This window comes from Branchiostoma lanceolatum, chromosome 1 (assembly GCF_035083965.1).
Source record: "Branchiostoma lanceolatum isolate klBraLanc5 chromosome 1, klBraLanc5.hap2, whole genome shotgun sequence".
NCBI classification, from domain to species: Eukaryota; Metazoa; Chordata; class Leptocardii; order Amphioxiformes; family Branchiostomatidae; genus Branchiostoma; species Branchiostoma lanceolatum.
This window is the reverse complement of record NC_089722.1, coordinates 26,337,655-26,362,444: the sequence shown is the minus strand read 5'-3', so window position 1 is coordinate 26,362,444 and position 24,790 is coordinate 26,337,655. Positions and strand designations below refer to the sequence as shown.

Genomic DNA, 24,790 nt, shown 5'->3' with positions numbered 1-24,790 from the left:
TTTATGGTTAGGGATATGCATAAATTATGCATAATGCACTCATTAGCATAATTTATGGCCAGGTTTTCTGACCTTTCCTAAAGGTACCTGCATCTCATCCGCAGCCTTTACAGTAAGGGAAAAACAAGTTTATGCATAAATTATGCAAATGAGGTCCGCATTAGCATAATTTATGTACAGGTGTGTTCACCTCTCCTAAAGGTACCTACATCTGAAATATGCCATCCGTAGCCTTTACGGTAAGGGATATACATACATTATGCAAATGAGGTCCGCATTAGCATAATTTATGTACAGGTGTGTTCACCTCTCTTTAAGGTACCTACATCTGAAATATGCCATCCGTAGTCTTTACGGTAAGGGATATACATACATTATGCAAATGAGGTCCTCATTAGCATAATTTATGTCCAGGTGTGTTCACCTTTCCTAAATATACCTACATCTCAAATATGACATCTGTAGCTTTTACGGTAAGGGAAATACAAGTTTCTGCATAAATTATGCAAATGAGGTCCTCATTAGCATACTTCATGGTCAGGTGTGTTTACCTTTCCTAAATTTATCTACATCTCAAATATGACATCTGCAGCTTTTACTGTAAACGCAATACAAGTTTTTGCATAAATTATGCAAATGAGGTCCTCATTAGCATAATTCATGGCCAGGTGTGTTTACCTTTCCTAAATTTATCTACTTCTCAAATATGGCATCTGCAGCTTTTACTGTAAACGCAATACAAGTTTTTGCATAAATTATGCAAATGAGGTCCTCATTAGCATAATTTATGTCCAGGTGTGTTCACCTTTCCTACAGATACCTACATCTCAAATATGACATCTGTAGCTTTTACGGTAAGGAAAATACAACTTTCTGCATAAATTATGCAAATGAGGTCCTCATTAGCATAATTCATGGTCAGGTGTGTTTACCTTTCCTACATTTATCTACATCTCAAATATGACATCTGCAGCTTTTACTGTAAACGCAATACAGTAGAATCCGCTTAACTGCACCACCCATTTGTCAGCGTTTTTGGTGCAATTATCCGGCTGGTGCAATTATGCGAAATGCCCAGCTGGACCGCACCACCATGGGCGAGGGGGTGAATCGTTAGTCAGAAACACTAGCACAAAGAAAACAGACGAAATTCTTCAGTTATCAACTTTATTTATTGACCCTTTGCTGAAAATAAAGAAATGACTACGAACCTGTTTTGATTTTGCATTCTCTCATTTTTCCATGCGATCTACCGTATTACAACACACGTAATGCTACAGGGGAGGCATTCTGAAACATCGTCATGCCACTCATGGGATAACAGTTTCTGTGATACATCACGTAGAGTGCAGTTGTCGATTTACGTAAATCATGTACCGCCATGAAACTAGGAATTGAAACTTAAACTTGGTTACTGATTACGGGTGACCAGCCCGGGACCTCCCATACGATTCCTATCAACGTAACTGCCAATGGAGACCGCCTTCTTTTGCTACTCAAAACAGTTTTAAACATATTGGCGGTATTGCGCCTTTACACCGGCAGGTATCGGCTCATTAATACCGCGTTTGCCGATTTTAGCGCACCTTTTGAGTTAACTTGTCGAGGATTTTTTTTAAAAATGGTGCAGTTATCCGGCATTGGTGCCCATGCGCGGTGCAGATAAGCGGAGTCACTAACAATGCAGCGAATGGGAACCGGTTTGGGATTTTGGGATTCGGTGCAGTTAAACGGAAGGTGCGTTTATCCGAGGTGCAATTAAGTGGCTTCGTCTGTACAAGTTTTTGCATAAATTATGCAAATGATGTCCTCATTAGCATAATTTATTGTCAGGTGTATTCACCTTTCCTATTGGTACCTACATCTCAAATATAACATCCGTACATTGTAACATAAGGTACATATAACTTGCTGCAATACCATTAGTACAGCTACCACCGCACATCTACTTGGTTTTTGGCAGAAGAAGAAAGAAGAAGAAGAAGAAAGAAGAAGAAGAACAGGCAAGCAAAAACAGTATATCCCCCTTCCCACTGGAAGGGGAATATAACAAATATAAGAGTAAAGCAGCGCCTTTCTGTAGTAATGAACATAAGCGTATGGTGGCGCTTTTGAGAAGGGACCGTATGTAGGTGGCATGACCAAGCTGGATCTGACCGTCGCCAGTAGTTTCACCAAGCAGACAAATTAACGGAAACTTGCTGGACAAACAAATGATAGCCCCGGATGAGGTCGACAGACCGAAATATCCCAGATACTTTAATCCCCCGTGTAGGTTTCAAGTGCTTTGAAGGTACGGTCTTCAGTTACCCAGGATGCACTAGAGCGTTCCATCCAATCGAAAGGTGGCAAACTTGGGCGGAGCCTTGAGTACTCCATTCAAGCCTCCGAGAGTGCGTCGTGTACACAACAGACATCAAGTGTGTGATTCTTTTACTCTCAACCAGATTTTCGTCGACATCGCGGGAGAAAACAAACGCTGGCTGAAACCCACTCTTGTTCAACGCCTGATATTTATTCTGTCGGATCGACGCACACACGTCTCAACATGGCGATATCGACGGAGCTGGTGACTCTTCTCATCTGGGTCAGCATCTTATCTTCTTCTCAAGGCGGTGGCAAGAAAGGACTTGTAGGCATGAATCCACATGTAAGTTAACAACTACGTTGTATCAATTGTTTTGTGAGATTCGTGCTATATGGAATAATGGATGGCTAGGCATAAGGACCGCATTTGATTTACAAAGCCATTATGCAGTTTACCGTGGAAAAAAATGGTAAAATACCTCACAAAAAGTTTATATCAGTGGGGAGAAACATTGTATGGATCCTAGCTTGTCACGGTCGATCAAATCAGCGCTGGTGTTGTTTACGTCCTACTGTTTGGGGCTGGCCAAACCACTTTTTTTTCTCTTTTTATTTCTTCAATGCTTGGTGAATATTTTGCATTAGCTGTTGTCTTTTTACGCCTGGGTTCTTGTAACCGGAATTGTTTCTTTCCGAAATTGAAAGATTGAAAAGCTAACTAGCTTCCGCGCCATGTAGTTTCGCCGCCTGAGGCGCTATGTCAATGTCTAGGGAAACACGGTCTTGTAGTTTTGATATATATATTTTTTCAACACTGCACGCTAGTTTCGCCACAGGACTAGGAGGGGGTACATGAGCTGTTTCTCATCGCCGTGTACTGCCAAGTTCGTGCTCGGCACCCGCGTTCCTCACATTCTCTCCTCGGGACAGGGCCTGTCGCCTAAAATTACACCCAGGCCGCTACCAAAGTCGGACAGACGAAAGACTTCTCAGGACACGAAGTCTTCCACCTGTGGTCTACCCAAATTTCCCCAAGATTTATGTGTGGGGAGAAAGAAGACCTTACATCATTCGGTGCACACCCTGTGCCGGTCTCCCTTAGCCTAACTCAATTTCTCAAGCCGCCGTTTTCGATATGTTAGCTACTCCTCCACACCGTCGTCTTCGCGTTATCTAATCGCATTATCTGCCGATTTATTCATCAGTAGACCTGACAGGGGGTTCCCATCTGGCCTGACGACAGGGCCAAGATTAGTTCCATACATACAGATCAACCCCATAGAGAGCCCTGTCAAAAGAGCAAGGTCGAAACGCACGCGAAACACGCAGCTCTGCCGTCCAGGAAATGGTTTCTGACAGATCTCTGTCTTTCTCTATCTTTCCCACTATTTTCTACACCATTTTGCGATCATCCTTTTCCTCGTCACATGTAAAATGCAGTGAGGTACAGCATGGTCATCTTGTCAGCTTACCCCTAACGTCTAAAGAGAGGTTTCCTGGTCCCTATCTTCTACTGTGATCTTTTTATGCTCCCTTAGGAATGTTTGTAATCGATCTTTGAGCAAGCATATGTCCGGGGACATGGTCACCAGGAAGAAACGGAAACGCAGAAGCTCTATCCCGTACTGCTGTGGAAGCTCCGTTTTGTGGGATGTCAGTTGTAAGGTTTAGCTGGTTTTCTTTAGACGTCAGTCTGGACAGCAGTACTGAGTAGGAGTTGTAAGGTCCAACTGAGATTGTTTTCCTTTCGAGTCAGTACCGAGGCAGAGGGGTGAAGTACTAGTGGTGGGGCGCTCTACCCCCGGCTGTGTGGGGGAAATCAGACCCATACCTGGTCTAGCTGTTACACATACTCTCCAAGCAGAGGTTGGGATCCGGCTGGTTTTTGACGTGTTTTTAGGCGTTTTTGTCCCGTTTTCTTTCTGATGTGGCGCTAAGCCATACTTGTAGCCACGAGCCATTCCTCTGCTTTGAGAGTAGTAACACAGCCACAGTACGTTTCTTTAGACAGATTCTACTTCTTCTCTCTTCTCTGGTCCTATCTGTGCATGTTGAGCGGGTAAGATGCCTGAAAAAGTACCCTGGGTCCCAGGCCTCCGTAGTTACCACTGGCACACCTTTATCGCTTGCCTGGGAGAGCCGCAGGCTACGGAGGCCGTGGGACCCAGGCTACTGGAAAAGCGAGGCGTGCCTCTTTCCGTCTAGCCTGAGTACTAGCCTCCGTAGTGACCGCTGGCTCAGAAAAATCGCTTGCTAACCAGACTTTGCATGATGTACAAAATGACTAATAAACTTGTGGACGTACCGACTGATAAGTATCTAATGCCAGCTCAGAAGAGGACTAGAAATAGTCATGCTTTTAAGTACCGAAGTTATCAGCCAAGGATTGATGTGTTCAAAAATTCGTATTTTCCGAGAACCATAGGATCCCATAGTAGAATGGAACTCGTTGTCATCAAGTACTATAGGAGCGTCTTCACTAAGTAGCTTTAAAGAACGGTTACAGTCAGATATGCAAAGACTAGGTGTAACAGACCGTTCTGTGTAATATGACCAGCTGCTGCCGCGCCGCGTGCCTGCGAAGCTGGTGTGCTACGCTTATGGCGGTTGTATCGGCTATATAGATACAGATACAGATAACCACGGAGCTTCCAGCAAGACATCCCGATACTGAGGTCGAAAAAAAATGACTACTTCATCCTGCTGAAGAACGCGTTAACAACTTTTCAAAATATGATTCAGTCATCGTTTGAAATTATTTCGTTAAAAAATTTTTTAAGAACTGAATGACAATATCATTAGTCTACCAGTACTAGTAGGGTATAGTAAGGCATATCATGAAAACCAGTTGCTCGGACATTAATTAAAAGAGCTGTGCAGGCCGATACCAGATCAGAATTCCAGAGAGAATATGTGAAGTCATCTCTGATATGCCTATTAGATTCCTATTTTCTGAAACGATTTATCTAATCTAGGTGCTGAGTACTCTTTCGGTGTCGAGTTGCTGATTTGATAGTCATGATAGTAGTGTCAGGGGAACGTTTCTTGCTATTTGCTATCCTTTATCTTTGAAAGATATGCTGCATGGAAGCTAGGTTGTCAATATTGAAATATGCATAAATTACAAACGTCTTGCGTTTTACTAAATGTAAAGGAAAGATTAGCTATCGTCTAAAATAGTACGTTCTAACATCTTTTGGTTTCACAGGTGGCTGGAATTCATAGCATTTATAGAAAGTCGAACTATTGGTCCGGTCAGTGTTCTCACCAGAATTTTTTTACAGCATAGGGGTCAGGTACAGAAGGCCAACTATAGCGGTGCAAGTCACGCGTGGAGTGCTGAAGACATGACCAGAGTAGGGAGTCCGGCATGTTCCCCCGGAAAATTTGTAAATTCATGACCCAATGAGACATTATTTCATGCATTTTGAGGGATAAATATTTTTCTTTGAGAGTTTTTCCTCTGTCACAGCCTCATTCTAAAGCCAAATATGAACTTTTTATATGAAGGGTCACAAGGTTTGTCCCAGAAAGAAACACCCCTATGCTGGTTGAAACACAGCATAGGAGTCCAGATCACAGCATAGGGGTCCAGATCACAGCATAGGGGGTCCAAATCACAGCATAGGGGGCCCCTATGCTGAAAAGGCCTGGCGAGAACACTGGGTTCGGTCATTTGAATTTCGAAGAGCCAGCAAGCTAAGGGACAATTCAGTAAGGTTCTTGCACAAGTAATGCGATTTCCCTCCAGTAAGCCGTCATTAATGGTTTCTCCCCAAGGTTCTGCTCAGATTGTGTGTGAGTCTGTCGATGATAATTAGGTACTAAGGTAGAATGATTTGTTGGACACAGAATGCGGAGAGGGCAGTTCCTGCTGGCTGTGACCTCAGGCTGGTCTAACCTGATTATACTGTACCATCTACTGCCGACAGCTTGGTGTACATGAATCTAAAAGATGTGGATGAAAATAGAACGTCACATGTTATCCTGGTTCAAACGACAAGAATCAAAGAAATATTTATAAAATGTACACCAAATTCTCCCTCTGTTACTGTGGTGTAAACCAGTATTGCAGTGCTATTTTAAATGTTCGTGACTTTGCCCTGTTTTGTTATCTGTATTAATACAGCACACAAAGAACTTGTCATTTACTTCGATGAAGGACGTCGATTCATTTTTCTTTTAGTACTAATAGTTGAATGAACTTTTGCACGTTTGCCCTAGACTTCTATTTTCAGTAACTAGACGGAAAATCGCCGGAGGAAAGTATTCATTCGGCATGAATAGGTCTAGAGAACCATGCAACAGATGGATTACTTCCTCCGCAGCGGCCAACAACTTGACACCCCTGTAATTCTCCCAAGCCCAGGTACTGACGATGGTCATGAATCTGGAATGGCGAGTGTGCGAACATCCACCCAACAAACATTCCCGCGACAAACCTGTGGTCTTAACCCTGCTAGTTTTGGCAGAGTTTGGTCCCACCGCCAGTTCTAACTCTGTCAATCCAGCCAAACTATCGCATTCCAGCCAATATTGTTCTGGCCACCGTTAACAGACGACTTTTATCCCCCGATCTCTGTTGTTGTACCACACAGCGTGTGCTCGCTACCCACAGTTAAGATCGCCAACAACGTAAAACAACACACCGTGGAAAACTTGTTAAGGTTGAGTCGGAAACGAACTAATAGGGCTAATAAGTTCCCGAGGTGGTTTGGTTTGTGTGGATGGCTATGGGTCAAAGCTGGAGTGTGTTTTGAAGCCAAAACGACGTCATTTTGAGGGTAGAAAATACAAACGATTGATTGACTCATTGAGAATATTTTTAGCAAAAGATTTCTCATCTGCCAGTGTTCTGAACGGACGCCATACTCACGTGTTATGCAGCTTGTTTTGAATAACTAAATTGTTACCTTTACTAACTTTTTATTTGTGAATTCTACTGGGATATACCTTACGTAATAAATAATCAGTTTAAAAAAAATGATTCCGTCTGGGACTGGTTGCAAGAATGCCAGATAGTGCGGTATGTAAGTCTCATTATCAACGGTTATGTAACTCTCACATGCCACCGTGTCTGGCTAAACAGTTTCTTGTTAGTACGATGTTTAATGAGAAAGTTCGTTCTAAACTCAAATATTGTCTACCATGTGCTATCAGCATTTTATCTACATACCGGTTAGAAGTTGTACTAAGTGACGCTTGTAGATGGATAGTTACGTTTGGTAGGGAAGATGTTTTCACGTGACACGGCGTAAGATATATACAGACAAATCCGTATTTGCCACTAATGTCTGGACGAAAGCTCAAGGCGATTAAGGTATGGCAGAGTAGATGATTGAAAAAGTTAAACTTCTCCCTGCTGCCTAACTCTGCCAAACGGCTACTTCAGTGTGCTAAAGGTTAAAAGTCCCAGAGGAACGTGGCTTTCTCTGTACACAAAATTATGTAGACATCGTACGCTACAGGGTTCAAAATGCCCATCTGCAAATTTCAGATTGCAGGTAAACTTGATTAAGCTACCATGCGGTAACAACGTCATACAAAAGCCTGAACTGTTAGAAGCTGTAGTATTAGTATTACATAGCTACGCAAGAAGAGAGTACAAACTTCAAGTGTTTGGGAAGGCGTGTGTATTGTGCAGAATCATATTTGGAATTTCAGGTAGAATTTCTGTCAAATTTTCTGACGTTCAATGAGGTAACAAAAAAGTATTTCGGGTCCTGATATACGTGTCTAAATTGCCCCAGATCCTGAAAACTGAACCTCTGGTGCCTTTAATGTCAACCGGAATGGAAACAGACTTCACCATAAAGAGAACTTCCGTCCGATTCATTACTGACATAATTAAATTCCAACTGGGTCCAATGGAAACAGGCAAGCTTGAATTAGCAGTGACCATCGTCTGTACTGGTGGTTAGGGGGAGGGGTGTTCTCTCATTACGAGCGGATGTATCTAATGTTTTAGTGGCAAGTGTTCATTTAACACGCAGCATTGCAATGCTTTTGAGATCAGATTTTACGACAAGTCTGCAACAATTAACATGAGTCTTCCGTTGTGCCGTTTTGTAGTTATGTCATTAAGTGTGTAAACATCGCCATTCGGGTACCTGTTCGAGTTGTTGCCAAAACTTCCCATGCTTTGCAGAGTGTGCAACTGTTGTGAGTTAAGTTTATGTAGTAAAACTATTTCTGTATTAGATGAAGAGGAATGAATGTGTAAAGTGTGTGTGAATCCGATTGAATGTGTCAAGGTCAACCCAATGTCGTTTCCAATGCCATGGCGACATCACCGTCATAGGGGGAGGGGGGGGGTGACAGGTTAGGAGCAGGGCCTTAGAGGATCATGGGTATATCGTGCGATATGGAATTGGATGCAGAGAAAGTTTACAGACTCATTTCAGCATCATGATAATCACAGAGTCCAGTAATTACATCTGTCTTCAGGACATTTTCAACCTCACTTCTTCACTAGATGATGTTCTGGTTCTGAACATCGTCACGCAAAAACGTTTTACACTTTTCTGACTTCTTGACACTGAGATCAAGAGGTGAGGGAACGGATATTTCAGAATGTATTGGATAATAGGTACATATTGGAAGGAATATCGCATTTCATGTTACATTTGGAAGAATAGAAAAATGCTTTATCGAAATACCACCTAGGTATAGGATCCCTGGGGCTAACTAGGACGACACTTGGGCTACAACAGTACATGTTTTTAGGAAAAATCACTTCAATGCCTGATTTAAAGTCTGTTCCACAGTCAGGTATTTCGTAAGTAGAGATGTAAACAGGTGAACACACCTGGCCGTGCACGTGATCTCTAATCGTACTGGTGTCGTGTTAGCCCTACGGTAATCCAGAGACCCCCACTGACTTCCATCAGATTAACTTATCAGCCGTTTCACGACACCGACGCCTTCTGGAAAGGGTCACTAAGTTGTAAGCAATTCTTCGTTAAGTTCGTTTTGAAACTCAAGTCTAGCGATAGGGATAGAGGAATGCAACAGAGCACTCTACGATTCTGGTTACAATGATTAGAAAGAAAGATTGTCGAATAGTTCTAATGGAGTTTGCAAGAAGCTAATGGCATTCTTTTGACGTTTTGTGGCTTCCCAGTGCGGTTTAAGATCTTTTCCTGTTGCGGTCCTGTGTATGAGGGATCGTCAGGCGTCAAAACTTGACGTGTCAAAGAACCCAACACACTTGAAAAAAGTAGGGATGCTTGGCTGAAAACGCGAGCCGTATAGAAGACACATCGCATTTTCAGATATCGAAAAACACTACGCTTCGACTCAGAACTACGCTTTGAGGTCCTATTACCTTGGGTGCAATGCCGAAGTCAACTAGACAGGTGTTTTCTGTATGAAAAAAATCACCGACATGAAATACTAACATGCCAACAATGAACCTTGATCCCTTCTGACGCATACGACAAATTCCACATCGTTTAGGGGACTCAAACGTAACCATGTCACATGTACTTAGTTCATTAAATGTCTACCTTGGGCGAAGGGTGCATGCGGGTGTTCTTGACGTTGGAGGGCAAAATTTGGTGAAGTCACCAGACGGTGCTTGGGAAAAGAATGTTAATTGAAGCCCTTTGACAATTTTGTTATCAAGATTTAGAGCTTTTCTCATGTACCTTTCGGGGGGAATGTCTACAGGTTGGAATACCGCAACGCTCTTTGGGATTGACGGTGCCCGAGGGGGTGCAGACGAACAGATAGATCGGCACTGCTGATACACAATTCGCGCAGATCGTTGCCCCTAACAGGAATAATTCCACAAACGCCGTGACCTGGACAAACCTTGATTGTCTTGTCTAGATAAAAACGTCTCGCTTGTTAGTATGACGCCTGACGAATGCGGGAAAACAAGAAAAGATTGGAAATGAAATTGGCAGTACAATTTACCAATTAGACATTCGAAAACAGACATTGTTTGCACTAATGGTTACAAAAGAAGTTGCCAAATGCAATAAGTTTGAGTTTTTCAGGAACTCAATGATTTCTTTACCTCTAAATACAGAACAGGTTTCTGGAACAGGATCAAAGTAGTTCAAGTGTGAAAAAATAGGTCCAAATTAGTTGGGACATGATTCACATTTAAACTTCTAGCCTAACAAATGCTTGTCACTGATCAAAAAGGCCATTGTATTAACGAACCTGCTGCGGGCATGCAACCGATTTTGACCCTGATGTTTGTAGGAAGGGTTAGAGGCATTCTTAGGTACCCTTCAGATTCAACAATGTTTCGTATACTGCTAAGATCAGGAACAGTTAAGGCTACGTTTAAAGCATTGTTACAGCTGTATAGCACTTGATTAGGGAACGATTTCTATGCATGAAATTAGCATAGATTTTATTAATGAGCTTTACCAGTGAGTGTCTCGGCAACTGAAACTCTCTTTTTCTCTATTCTTTAGAATTAAAACATGCAACGGATATTGATAACAAAACGTTACAAGTTTTCCATACAGACCACATATCTACAACCTTCCTTGACTAAACCGAGCCTTGCTTTACATTCTGTGAAAGTAGTGGAAACCAACATATCTTGCAGATTCATACGGCACAGGTAATGTTTAACGTTTACAGAAATTCTTCGTATTTTGTAAATAGACAAAACCTTTAAAGAAGTAAGTACAGTATTAGCATCTATAGCTACAACAAACCATAGCGATCTACCTGGCATAGTGATCTAATATGTAGATATGATGGACAGAGACTTGCTCCATATGTAATATTGAAAGCAGTCTCCGTCCGTGACTATTTAAAGATTAACACTATGCTAGTCCTGTTGTGACGCATTGATTCATGTAGTGCTTGCCATATGATCCTAATTTTGTCTCCATCCTTCGGGCCGTGAATGTTTCTTCAGAAAAGATTTGATGTAAGCCCTCTCCTCAGCCGGGGGGTATTTATTCAGAATCGCACCGGATGAAAGATCGCCAGATCGAATGATAATTGAAGACAGAACTTGAAGTGGGTGGAAACTACTGGTTCCGAGCCAAGAATAATCTTAGAGATAATATTTGTTCAAGTGGTAGCTGCAGGGACTGTAGATTAGCGGGAGGATTTACCAGCGTGAAGTAAACAACGCTAAACCACGCGAGATTTGCTGCGTGCGCCCCGCCCGGTGCACTCTGGGGGCAGGTGTGTAGGAGGAGGGATGTTTTTCTTGCTCTCGTCTTGGTGAGAGAGAAAACAGGATTAGGTGTCGTCGAAGGCTCTGGAGTTGACCTTGTTGATGTCGGCGTGCTGACAGATCTGTGTGGAATGTCATCTGTTAGATCTGGAAACGAAGGACAGCAGGAAACATGCACAGATATAGATGACCCGAGCAAACCATCCCACAGACACAGACACACCTATTGTCAGTTGGACTGAGCATGTCAGCCTGGTATCCATCCGTATGTCTTCTTCTCCATGGTATCCCTATCCAGTACCCGCGCCCTATCCAGCACCGTACCTTATCAAGTACCCATATCATACTATAAAGTAACCAACCCTATCCGGTACCCGTACCCTATCCAGTATCCGTACCCGGTCCCCTATCCACTACCCTTACTACTGTCATATCCATGTATCTAGATACAATCAGAATGAGATTCGGATGGATACCAGGTTAAGACCATGCAGCAACAGGTTCTTACGAATCAGATACTGATGAGGTGACAATGAGATGCCATCATTTGTGTTCAATGAAAACGGCTCTTTTTAGCTGATATATCATTTAGCCAAGGAAAGGACTACTTCAAACCAGTAAAAAAAATCAGTGTCGTTCTTGAACGGTAGCATAAACGTCTTCATTGCAAGTTTTCTTAGTGGCATAAAGTAATTGGGCTCACATGTACCGCTCTTCATAATACAGGATGATCGTATCTTGGAACTGTCTGTTGCACAAATTTGCCATCATTCCTCTTGGTCTTAACCAATTTAACGTTAATCCCGACAAAGACTGCGGTAAGCAACAATTATCCGTTACCGACTAAGCAATAAACAAACAAACAAAATACCTGAAAGGTTTCAGTTTCTTCATATTTACTACCCTTAATGTTTTTGCGTTCCACAACGTGTCTTAGTGATGAAGATTATGAAGTGCTTGTGATGTAGTGATCAAAGAGTTGGATCACCACTGTCCAGGTAGGTAGCCTCATGAAGCTCCGAGGTTGTCAGGTTTCCAAGACAAGCACCCGGGCATATCCGGCCATGTGGGGAAAATTATCTAGGATCAAACTGGGATGAACTACACGGATTTACCTTACCCAACCTCGGTACCGCCTGTGGGGAGCCTCTCGTGGTTAGTTTATATACCCACCGGGACACGGCTTGGGTAGAGAATGCTATAAGATGTTGTGAAAGTCGGTTAAATGATTGTTCAATATGTGGTTTAGATAGAGTCATCTGGAGGATACAGGTCCAAGAGGGACAGGCCCTGGCCTTGCTCAAGAGATAGTAAACGAATCTCGTCAAGATAACGGTTATTGACGGATAAATGGATTGATATCGCCACAAATACAGGTCCAAGAAGGACGGGCCCTGGCCTTGCTCAAGAGATAGTAAACGAATCTCGCCAAGATAACGGTTATTGATGGATAAATGGATTGATATCGCCACAAATTAGATTATGTATAATTATGTATCATGTCTGAGTGTACGCAAGGACGATGTATCAATCTTAGCTTCAGGGCATTGCCCTTCTTTGTGACCTCTTGAAATGAACAACTGCGCAGTATGTGCTAGGTAGACATGTCCAAGCTCCATTGTAGGCTATCCATGTTTAAACACGTAACTAGCTGGCAGAACATGCATGTAGTTCTCCTCATTCTTTAGCCTGGATGCAAGAATCTCGATCTCTAAAATATCTATCGTGTGGGACAGATATTTTAGAAATTACGGGTCTGGCATCCGGGGTACTCATTATTGGACTTGGTTGACATTGTCCAGTTTTCTACTGAATTCTGTTGTCGACCGTCAAGGCCAAGGTTATGAAAGCAGCGCTAGCATGAATAGTTTTGTATTAAGAAGGTCAATCAGTGCAACGCGATACTCTTGGGGGTTATCAAGTAAAACATCAAGGATGCGTGAAACAGGTTCTCAAAGTGTTCTAAAGACTAGAAACGAAGCTGCCATTTTTGGATTTTTGGCGTTTCATTTGGCAACATGATCTGGCTACGGATAATTCTTTAGGAACCATTAAAAGGTAGAGAATGTGAAATACCACACCGACAAATTCTGAGGAACGTTCTGCATTGAGCCTATGAATATGAAACTTGTGTTTTTTTGATAGGGAATTTTAAGTTGCGGACTTTCCGTCTTCCGATTGCACTAACTGAAAGCAGACGTACTCCCTCTGGACAGACGTCGGCAGTGCTTAGTGAGTAGTGGTCAGTTTGTGGGGCAATCGTGTACGTTAACGGCCACTATCTCCGGCCCGTGTGACCCAAGTGACCTTCCACGGGCGCATGGACAATGTTCCTTTTATCTGCTGATTTGACCAGTGTGTGGTGGAGACTAGGGGTCGAGCCGTCGAGGGAAAAACTTTGATAAATGCAAAATTTAGGTTTAACTTTGACATTGAGTAGATTATACCGACGTATTTATTGAGTCGTAAGTTCTAAGTATGGACATGTGCCATTAACAAGAGAGAGAGAGAGTCAAATATTACCTAAAAGTAAAATTATGTCCAAAGGTTCGTATCCAACGGTGTGAGGCAACCTGGTCACCAGCATCCCCCGGGGCTGTAAACTGGGTTTCCTCGGCCACTGTAAGCTTCTAACCCGCCTGGACAACCACGCCAACGCCGGTGATTTTACCTCGTTGTCCAGGCGGGGTATAAGCTCACAGTGGCCGAGCGAACCCAGTCTACAGCCCCGGTAGAGACCGCTGACCAGGTAAGTGTGAGGAAGTCCTCGCCGTGTCCAACCGTAACTGGAGCAGCAAATCCGCAGAGTCAGGACAAGATAAGTGCAATTTCCTCGCGTCAATCAAACGGAACTGATACCGTGGAAAAACGACGGAGTTGTTGTTTCAGGACTTATACCTGTCTTCCAACAATGGCATGAAGAAGGGATGGAAAAATAATTGATTAAAACGCCTAAACTCCACTCTAATGCTGCTCATTGTCTTATAGCTTCTGGAGACTCCAATGTCGATGAGGGTTTGTACAGGTCATGGTCAATTCCGATGTTTTGAATATTTCTCTCATGGAATGTTGTTAGAATCCATAGACTTCCTTACGGAAGCTTGAAATCTTTTAACAAATCATTATCATTACTTTTTCTGCTGTAATATCCTATGGCTATGAGATTGATGATAGACTTAACTATATAACCCGGAGCGGAGGCAGTTTTCAATTTGGAGTGTACAACGCGTTAACATTTTCACAACTTGTATCATAGCTTCATTTCAACTCGAAGTGGTTTCAATGATGAATGAGTGAAACGTTGATGACAGAAACCGAATACTCAAGGAATGCGGAGGCACAGTTGGTCAATATAAGCATAAAATGAGCATAAAATTGACCCAAATTGCGCGAAATCTACGGCAACTGCGTAAAATTGCACGATTTAACACTTGATACCCGACTGGACTGTACCACAGCTTGTGTGATATCTTGGGAAATTTCCGTGACCCGCATGTTATTGTGGAAACTACCTCACAGAAAAAACCGATGGGCCGAACACGAACGTTTTTTCCGTTTCAAGGCATCCTCATTTGAGGTGAAGCATGATGCTTTTTCAAGTAGTTAGTGGTAGTGAAATGCGCGGCTTCGCTACGGCTCGCGTTTTGGGCCAAGCACACCGGGTCACCCCTACTCTTCTCGATAAGTGTGTTGGGTTCTTTGCGGACAAATCTTGAATCTTCTCGTCCAAAATCTTTTAGATCGTCGCATGTAAGGACAATTAGTGAGTTCGTTTTCTTCACTATGCGCCAATTATTACAGACTCTGTAACCAAACATCAGAATTCAATTTTCAGCGGTCCAAGTCAAATAATGTACTTGAACTGAACAGTGATTTCCTGGCTTGGTACTTGCTAGTTTCTTCTGGCCTCTATATCTCTTTTAAAAGAATAAGAGAATAAAAGAAAATGAGTTAAAGGTCACAAACTAAATGTTGTTCTTTCCATACCTTCCTTGCAGGAGTACCTGCACAAGTTCGGCTACATCAAACCCCTGAAACAGGGCGTTCAACACGAGCCATCGACCTGGGAGGAGGCCATAAGGTAACGGGAAATACTGCCTGCTGCATACGTACCTACACAGGCCTTACCCCACCGGCACAGTAAAATACATGACGTCATTTTGAATCACACGATGTCATCGCAGGTTGCTCGTCCATCGTTTGCAATGCACAAGGGGGGGGGGGGTGTTACCTTATGTTCAGGAACATGCCAGTAGCAGCAGATATATGGATTGGTGAAAGAAGATGGCATGTTCGATCAATCGAAAATATGAGTAGAATCGTAGATTTCTGTATTGAAGGATACAAAAACCAACAAAAGAAGATATGTGCAAAATGAACGGAAAACATGTTCAGAGAGGTTTGTAACCAGTAACTTTATTTTGTGAATTTCAAAATTCAACTTATATTAGACTTATATAATTAGAGTACACTTTCGTCTTCTTGTCACTATCTTTCTTAAAAACGGTTAAGTACCCAGCTGACTTGGTCACGGTAGATTTGCGGAGGGCAAGGTTTCCATCTGATGTCAATGAAATGGGTTGAAAACATCCTTACTGTTCGCATGGGAAAGTTTACCCGGTCATGACCCCATTCCGGGCGGCGGGATTGCAGCAAATGATTCATATTTCTATAGGAAATTACTAGTAGATCTATCCTTGGATACAAAACAAATCAATGGGTGGAAAACAAAGTTTGAAGGGAAAAATTGAGGAAGCAGACATTTGATAGAAGAACTTTATTGCACGACAATTGTACATGGTACAAAGTATGGCAAGAATTCGTTAACATAACACGAAGTAGAAGATAAAGATTATGTCATGAACAGAGTGAATTATTGAATTAAAGATATGTTAGTAAGGTTCCATCCTGACGTTATCTATATCTGTAAATGTTATATCCTCTCCTTTCACGGTTATCCCAGATGTCTGGTATTACAATGGAGAAGATTGATGAACACCGACCTAAACAAAATTCTCCCAGTTCTAATTCCTTTGATCACGCTGATCACGTAGGCCAAATGAAAACATGGTCTCTAATCTCAGTAGTGAAACAAGAGGACGCTGTGTGTGTCATCCCTAATGATAGTCAGGCCCTGTCTCAAATCTACCCTGAAACCGCTGTCTTTTATCTCTAACGTGCCAAGGGAACGCTACAGCGCTGTCTCCTCGCAGAAACGGTCCCGAAGCTCTCCATGTTGTGTCGTATCAAGTATCACGACAGAATATGGTTCAAATTTAGAGAGTGTATTTCTTTAATTCGGTCAAATGCATCGGCCTGGAACGGTCAAGGATACTAGTATGGCCTGAGACGAAAAAACTGTTGAGTTCCAATTTAAGTCGATTATTTTTACAAAACGCAGAATGCTTGAGCGAAATTGATATGGTTCTATGTTCTGTTTCGACAACAATTTTTGGAAGCAGGGCATCATTTATGAGTTACCAAGTCACTAAGATAATACTGATTAAATGATAACGGCAGCTGAATCAAGTTTTGAAACAACATAGCTTTGTTTGTGGCAGGAAGATTACCAGCCTAAAACAGCAGGTTCTTAGCTGTAAGTTTTTGGAACAGTCAGGCTTGCTGTCGCGGAGCCATGACCTTGGCGTTTGATTTATTCCCAGAGAATGAAGGTCAAGTTCGGTTACGTGGGTGGTGGGAAAAAGCTGCCAAGGGCAGAACGTGTTCTATCCAAGCAAGAAGGGAGGACACGTTGGTTTTGATTGACAGCACTCCCGGACATGATTTGACCTTTATTTCCGAATTCCGCTGTGCATCGTTGATTCTTGGCGTAGACGATTGTGCCTGTGTACGTCATTCAATATTCTAGTTTCCACCTGTTTCTTAATCATTAGTCAGCCTAAAGGGCAAGGCCAATCTTGTGGACTTGTTGGGTGTGGTCAAGGTAGCATTTGTACAAATTGATAAAGGCAAATTGGGTGTCAACAGTCACGTGATTATGACGTAAGCTTTGTCCGCCATGTTGAACGGTTAAGGTAAACCTGGAAGTTGACATTTATGATAAATAGTTATGTTGCAAACACAATACGATACACATGCACATAATGATATGTATGGGTCTAGGTCTAAACCAACCAACATGGCGTCACTCCGTATTCAAAGTAGAAGATGTTTGCATATATTTGCATGCATTTGCCTAGGCAAGTTAATCTACATAAAAATGCATTCCTTGTTATTTTAGGGATTTTCAGCTGATGTCCAACCTCCCGGTCACCGGTCAACTCGACTCTGCGACCACCACCAAAATGAAACAGTCTCGTTGTGGTGTCGAAGACAAGCTCGGCACGGGGCTCCTGGGAAAGGGTGAAAGGTCATCAACGTCAGACATGCGCAGTAGGTTCGAGGAAGACAGGCGGAGAACCAAAAGGTACACACTTCAAGGTATAAAAAGTATATATACTGAGTATATTCAACGTTAGGTTTTCATATATGAGCGAAACACTTTTATTAGGACGTAACCTTTGAATATTATCTTAGGACATTTTTTTCATAATGAATAACATCTTAAATTGAAATTCGGAAGTTATGCTTTAAGTACATCAAAGCTTCAAAATCAATGATAAGCTGATGGTGTAAAACTTAGCTGTTGATCACTTCATTGAGATATATCTCGTGTAATTATGCTTTTTTTTAACCCGTCTCATTCCTAATGTGAATGAATGTTTTGTTAATTCACTTCATTTACTAGTATTTTGTTCATGAATAAAAAAGTTAGCCATCCATGCTTTGCGCCATTACGTCGTTTTGTCGCCCTCCACAGGTGAGAAGTGGACTAAAACGCACCTGACGTACTACATCGTCAACAACGCCAGCAGTCTGCCGTACCAAGACGTGAAGGCGATCCTGAACAGGGCCGTCCAGGTAACGGGATCAGTAGTGTGTGTGCGCATGCGTGTGTTTGATGTGTGTGTACATGTTTGTGTGTGTGTGTGCACATGTGTGTGTGTGTGTGTGTGTGTGTCTTTGCGTGCTTGTGTTTGTACATGTGCTTGTGTATGTATGTATGCGTGTGTTTGTGCGTGACTTTGTGCTTGTGTGAGTGTGTGTGTGTGTGTGTGTGTGCGTGCGCGTGTGTGTATGTGTATTTGAGGGTGTCTACGTGTGAGAGTGCATGTGTGTGTGTGCGTAATCGTTCAGCCTCGAGCCTATGTTTCCACTTGCTGTATAAGAATCACGTCAGCTGTTAGAAAGCACGTGTTTTTATCTATTTGCAGGTATGGGCAGAAGTTTCTCCTCTGACGTTTGAAGAGAAGCGGGATGGTTGGGCGGACCTGTACATTTACTTCGCACGGGGAGAGCATACGGACGGCCCGGAGAATGCATTCGATGGCCCCGGTAGGTTTTTGAAATCATTCCGATGGCGGAGGGGGTAGAATTTTCATTCCTGTGAGTTTTTATGTCTGTAGAAAAACGTACCGATAAATGATATTGGGTCTTTTCTGTTGCAGTTTTGCTCTAGCCTAACAGTATTCGTTGTTTCATTCGAAATCTAAGTACGAATTTTCCCATAGCGGACAATATTCTTATGATACACCGGTTTTGATTGACAGGTGGCATTCTCGGCCACGCCTTCTTCCCGACAAATGGCCACGCCCACTTTGATGACGAGGAGAAATGGACCAGTGAGGGGAAGGACGGAAAGAACCTGTTTATGGTGGCCGCCCACGAGTTTGGCCACACCCTAGGACTGGCCCACTCTAACGTAGAGGAGTCCCTCATGTCGCCGTACTACCAAGACTACAAAACCGACTTTGTGATGCCATTTGATGACGTCATGGCAATTCAGCAGCTGTATGGTAAAGACTCATTTATTTTTGGCGACACCTCAGGGATGGTACTGTTGCGAACCGTTGTTATGATATTGAGCTTGAGAAACTTATACATTTGTACATGTTTGAGACATCTTGTATGACCACACTCGACATAAGGCATGCGGTCCTAAACGTCACAAAGTTCGTACCCCCTCATCATTTTTCAAAGTTTCGTCCATGCACGTCTTGTTTAATTCTGCAGGTAAAGTGGACGCCGACAGGTACTCCGCTAACTACCTGCCCCCTGCCGGCCCCACCCCGCCACTGAACGACGGGACCAACTCCATCAAACCGCACCTGCGTCCACCGCGCAAGCGCAAGAGAGCTCCCAACGGCTGCAAGGCCAAATTCGACGCCATCTTTTTAGGTACATCTTCTGACCTTGCTTCGACATGTCCAACCAATAAGCCAGTTTTCAGTTTCAAGTTAGCATGTGCATTGCAGTTGTGGCATGTAGACAAAGTATAGCTAGGGGACTATGGCCTTAGACCACAATGCATCACGATTGCACATGCGCACTTAGAGCTGTGAACCAGCTTATTTTCTAACTGAAAGGCCTCAATTTCTAGCTGTCCGTCTTTTAACATGTCTAGGCACTGCTTTTTCCATATTCACATTCTTGCAGTTGTTTTGCTAACTGGGTTTGTTGTTGACAATAATATTTCTTCAGGTAAACAAGGACAAACATTTGCCTTCCGCGACAAACACTTTTGGCTGATCGACGATGACGGCATCTCCTTTGGCTACCCGAAGATGATCAGGAAACAATGGCCGGGTCTGAAGGGGCACATAGACGCCGCCTTCACCTCAATCTACACCAATAAAACATACTTCTTCAGAGGTACGTTTGTTCGGTTGCTCGGATATAACGATAGACTGATATCCTGTCAATCATGATCAGCAGTTTAACCAATGAGGGGATGGCTGTATGCTCGTCATTTTCTAACAACTTTGGTATACGTTTTGAAGGATGGCCAGGGCTAGGGGATCGGTCTATTGTTACCTGGTACCACGCATGTACACAGTACTAGCAGACGGAAATGACAGTTATGATGCAGAGAGCGTCCTGGGCTCATGCCCCCCCCCCCCTATTTCTTTTCCAAGACCCGTAGTATAATACATACATGCCCTCTTTGCATGCTTGGTCTGGTCGTAAATTTTAAAAGAACTCACAAGACAGAAGTGATAGAATAGAAGTCATAGTTCTTGTTTCGTGAAACATAGCCACATGGCACTCTCTCATACTGAAACATGTTCCTATTTCTCAATCCCGTATCGCCCTTGCGCCCAGCTGCGCTCGTCAAACCGGTAAGACGTAAATCGAATATTACAGCCTTGGCCGCGCTGTCATGCCCCCTAGCGGGCGGGTCAAGTTGCAGGGCAGATGGGGTCTGGATAAGGAGTTCCCATCCACCGTGCACTTGTACCTATGAGAAAACCCGCGGGCTTCTGCCAACACGCAAAATGAAGCCACGGTAATGTGGTGTGTCTAATGGAAGATGACAGAGGTGGTCGCGAGGCAGACGACATTTCGGCGGGGCGTTTCCCTGTGACAATGGCGCCTGCCTCGTTAGCTTGGCAATCTACTTATCCGGGTGGAAAACATTGAATGGTAGTAATGTTATTATATCGTTACGCACACTTTATTGGACAATTACAATGATATATGGTGACAGACTCGGTGGAAAACAAGAATACAAAACGTACTAGTATGGTTTCTGGAACAAACTGTGCGATTTTGCTTCTAGATCTAGTATCTGCAGATCTTTCGAAGTTGTACAAGTTTGATGAGAAAGCTATTGAAGCTGTGACGTGTTAATTTTTCTCGTATCTTTCCCCCAAATTCAAGGCCGTAAGCTGTGGAGATTTGACGGCTTCACGCTGGACGAAGGCTACCCGAAGTCGACGGCGCGGACGGGCCTTCCTGCCAAACCAGACGCCGCCTTCGTGTGGGGAGGGAACGGACAGGTCTACATCTTCAAGGGCTCGGAATTCTGGCAGTTCAACGAGGTCACGGAGAGAGCGGACCCGGGCTTCCCGCGGAAAATTCGCGCCACATGGCTGGGGATCGCTAACAACATCAACGCTGCGCTCCAATGGAGGAACGGACGGACGTATTTCTTCAAGGGAGATCGGTACTGGAGGTTCGATGACGTCATGAGGAGGAAAGCCAGGGGTTACCCGAGGTCAAAGGCGCAGGCCTGGATGGGGTGTGCACGGGCGGACCCTTGAAAGAGAATGTTATATTCACTCTCATTTCAAGATCAACGTAAATGTTACTCTAAGAAATTTACAAATCAATAGAAATATGACATAATACCTGTATAAAGTATTGGGACGATAACGTTTTGTTGTGCGAAAGGGAATCATTGCTCATATGCAGTTACTTTGTACATGTCTCTAATCACACGTGACATATAGTAGATTTTAGATTGTTACATCGTTAGAATTATGAGTTGAAAGTACATGGACATTTTTCAATCACATTTTTTCGCGTTATCTGTTTAAAACAGGGGTCTAACAAATTTGCTACTCTTGTTCTTACCATTGATTGAGACGGTGGGGTTAGAATGCCTTCATTATCATTGTAATTAAACTCATCACTGTCGTTGATAGTTTGAAACATGTACAAATTCTTTAGATAAAAATACAGACGGCAAATTACAACGGAACGACCACAAAATTCGTCCTCTTTAGTTTTGACTGGATTAGTGGTTGAAATTGCAAATCCTCTTATGCAGGTCGGCTAAACAGCATTTAACTGTGCACACGGACTAGCGGGTAAAAAGGCACGTATATGTATGAAAAAAGAACAATTTGTAACCTCCAAAAATGTCCGAACTGGCGATAGATTATTGCACTCCTTCTATCGGACAGGTTGGCAGAAATTGGGAAATAGAAGACTTATGTGTAAGAATAGTTTTGGTTTGGGGAGTTACGGGCCACCCACAGTGTCGCGAACTTGACCGGGGTTGTTTTGAAACTCGACGCTACTGTTCTGGGCCACAGAGGAAGTCGCACACGATACGGGAGGAAGGAGAAAGAAAGGAGTGCTTCTTGTCAAGAAAACGAATGTTTGGATTCGTGCCACTTGCCAATAGCAACGTTTCCCCTGCAAACGCAGCTCGGGACTTCGGATTTAATTAAAACCATTCCATGTCAGGCTGCAGGGTATGGATATGCTTGCCTTCATTCAATTAGGACTATGTACTGTATTCCCAGAAGGTCTTCTACGCCAGTACGCAATGGTAGCGTTAATTGTATGATGTACGGTAAAGGAACGCTGGGAAAGAGTCCATTTACCAGAAAAATAGTATCATTTGAGCCAGAAAAACGCTCACATTAAACTGTCCAATTTTTTAGAAAGAAATGTTTAGGCAAATAGTATCTGTCGGTCATTTTGTGTCATTCATTTTGTTAAAATCGATCTGAAAAGTTTAGAATCTCAATATAATTCATAGATAAATTGTCTAGACCGTGAGATTTGGTGATTCGAACAAGCTGAACTCCAGTCCCCACCGGGAAGAGCCGACAAATAATCGGGGCATAGGATAGATAAAAACGTCACAATCTTCCCCACTAACCTCTGCTTGGAGAGTAGTGGTACGCATGTTCTGTTGTATATCCAACTGTATAGCGTTCAAGTTTCGACCGAGTAATAATGGTACTAGTAACTATATGATTATGTATAGCTTTTAAAAGAGTTGTTATTTTCTCGTGCTGCTGACAGAAAATCGTTGATAGAAGAATTTCGACAGTATTACAATTTTAGCTTGTACATAGAACTAATAAATATTGATATTGCGTATAACGTTATAGTACAGCTCCGCGTTCGTCACTTGTCATAAATTTATGTCCAATATTTAACACTACTACGCTCAGATTCTTAACAAAACTATTCCTTTATATGTGACGATGTACATATATGTGTTGAATACAATACTGGTACATAGCGTTTAGCATTAATTGACATTGGTATAATTTTCAGTATGTATTTCCGCAAAAACTCACCGCCAAAGAAATAACGAAACACGAATGTTGTGTTCTCTCATGACAGACATGGTAGACAAAACGTTTTCATAAACATCACTTTGGATGAGTTTTATATACGCGACTAGTGGTAACGGCGCCATTTTGGAATTCATGTCTACGTCATCCGAAAGATAGATACATGTAAAATTGTAAATAAAGGTTAGACGTCTTGCATTTGTAATCACCAATTCATCAGTTCGTGAGGTACTGACAGCGCCATGTATATGTTTTACAACAAATGTTGAGCCTTTACTCTGAAATTAAAGTGACTTTCATCAATAGATTAAGAAAGCTGGCTGTTTATGTGTCCATTGTATCTCTATATATTTCTCTTCGAAGCTGTGAGTGCGAGAGAGAAGTCCAGGTCGATATCATAGGTCAGTCGTATCATTTCTATGGTAGGGACATTTATATATATGTAAATATTTGCAAAGATGTATAATGTTGCCAAGTGTACTTTTGCCATATCAATTTCAAACATGATCCTATTATTTCAAACAGATCGAGACTAAAACATCACAGAAAAATGTACGCTTATTAAATGCAGAAGAGGATTATTAGCAGTTAATAGACATTTTTGGCTTTTTAGTAATCATAGAGTAAAAGAACAGGAGTTTTGATTCCATTCACACCAGTGTAAGGAAGTCACTGTCGTCTTCTTTTAGTTTTATCGCTTTAATGGTTGAATAAACACTACTGTCCCCAGTGGCACTCTACTGTACATGTGCCTCGCACTGTTTACGACTGGGAGAAAAATAATATATCACTTTTTCGTCAACATTTCGTCAGGACGGTTGCCAGGAATCTGCGGCGCCGACTTTTCTGCTCCTAATTATCACAAGCTGGGTTTTGGTTTTCATTAGAGCGGGCGGGGCTCAAAGGGTGCAATCATCAAATGGTCCTGATCCGATCGCGCTAGGTGGGAGACCTTTAATATACTCCGTCACTTGGACAGGGGAGGAGAAACGGGAGATAGATAAATATTGGGGGGTCAGGGGTCAAAACACTTAGGACAGACATATGTCGGTTGTTGGAAGGGGAGAGGTTTGTAAAAACCTTCCGGGGACGATCAACAAGTTGATAGAAGGAGTGAAAATATGTAGAGTCTGGACGGACGGTAGAGGCGACACGATGGGGGTTAGGTTGTGTAGATTCGATCATGTCTGAGTTTTAGATGTAGTTCTGTGTAAATTCAGCAAAGCTAAACGTAACCAGCTTTTCCATAAGAGTCACTACAGTAAGTTGTAGATAGAAAGGGAAGAACTTTGATTATTTATGCAACAAATGATTGGTATTCGTGACTTCTTGTACACATTGCATCATTGATATTACCAAACTTCATTATATATATTACTAAACAAAAATTGAACATCTGTCTATCTTGAATTTTCAAGAAATATAACCGTTATCATTACGAGCCTGCATC

The 24,790-nt window shown here is 42.6% G+C and overlaps 1 protein-coding gene across 1 annotated transcript; it reads left to right on the top strand.

Moving 5' to 3' along the window:
• The first annotated feature begins 2,202 nt into the window (after positions 1 to 2,202).
• LOC136445177 (matrix metalloproteinase-19-like) lies at positions 2,203 to 23,645 on the top strand. The gene is made up of 9 exons (XM_066443049.1): positions 2,203 to 2,650; positions 15,460 to 15,542; positions 17,703 to 17,902; positions 18,282 to 18,382; positions 18,736 to 18,856; positions 19,072 to 19,317; positions 19,535 to 19,699; positions 20,003 to 20,173; positions 21,182 to 23,645. The coding sequence occupies exons 1-9, from the start codon at positions 2,549 to 2,551 to the stop codon at positions 21,562 to 21,564; spliced, it is 1,572 nt and encodes a 523-aa protein (XP_066299146.1). The 5' UTR covers positions 2,203 to 2,548; the 3' UTR covers positions 21,565 to 23,645.
• The last annotated feature ends 1,145 nt before the right edge of the window (positions 23,646 to 24,790 follow it).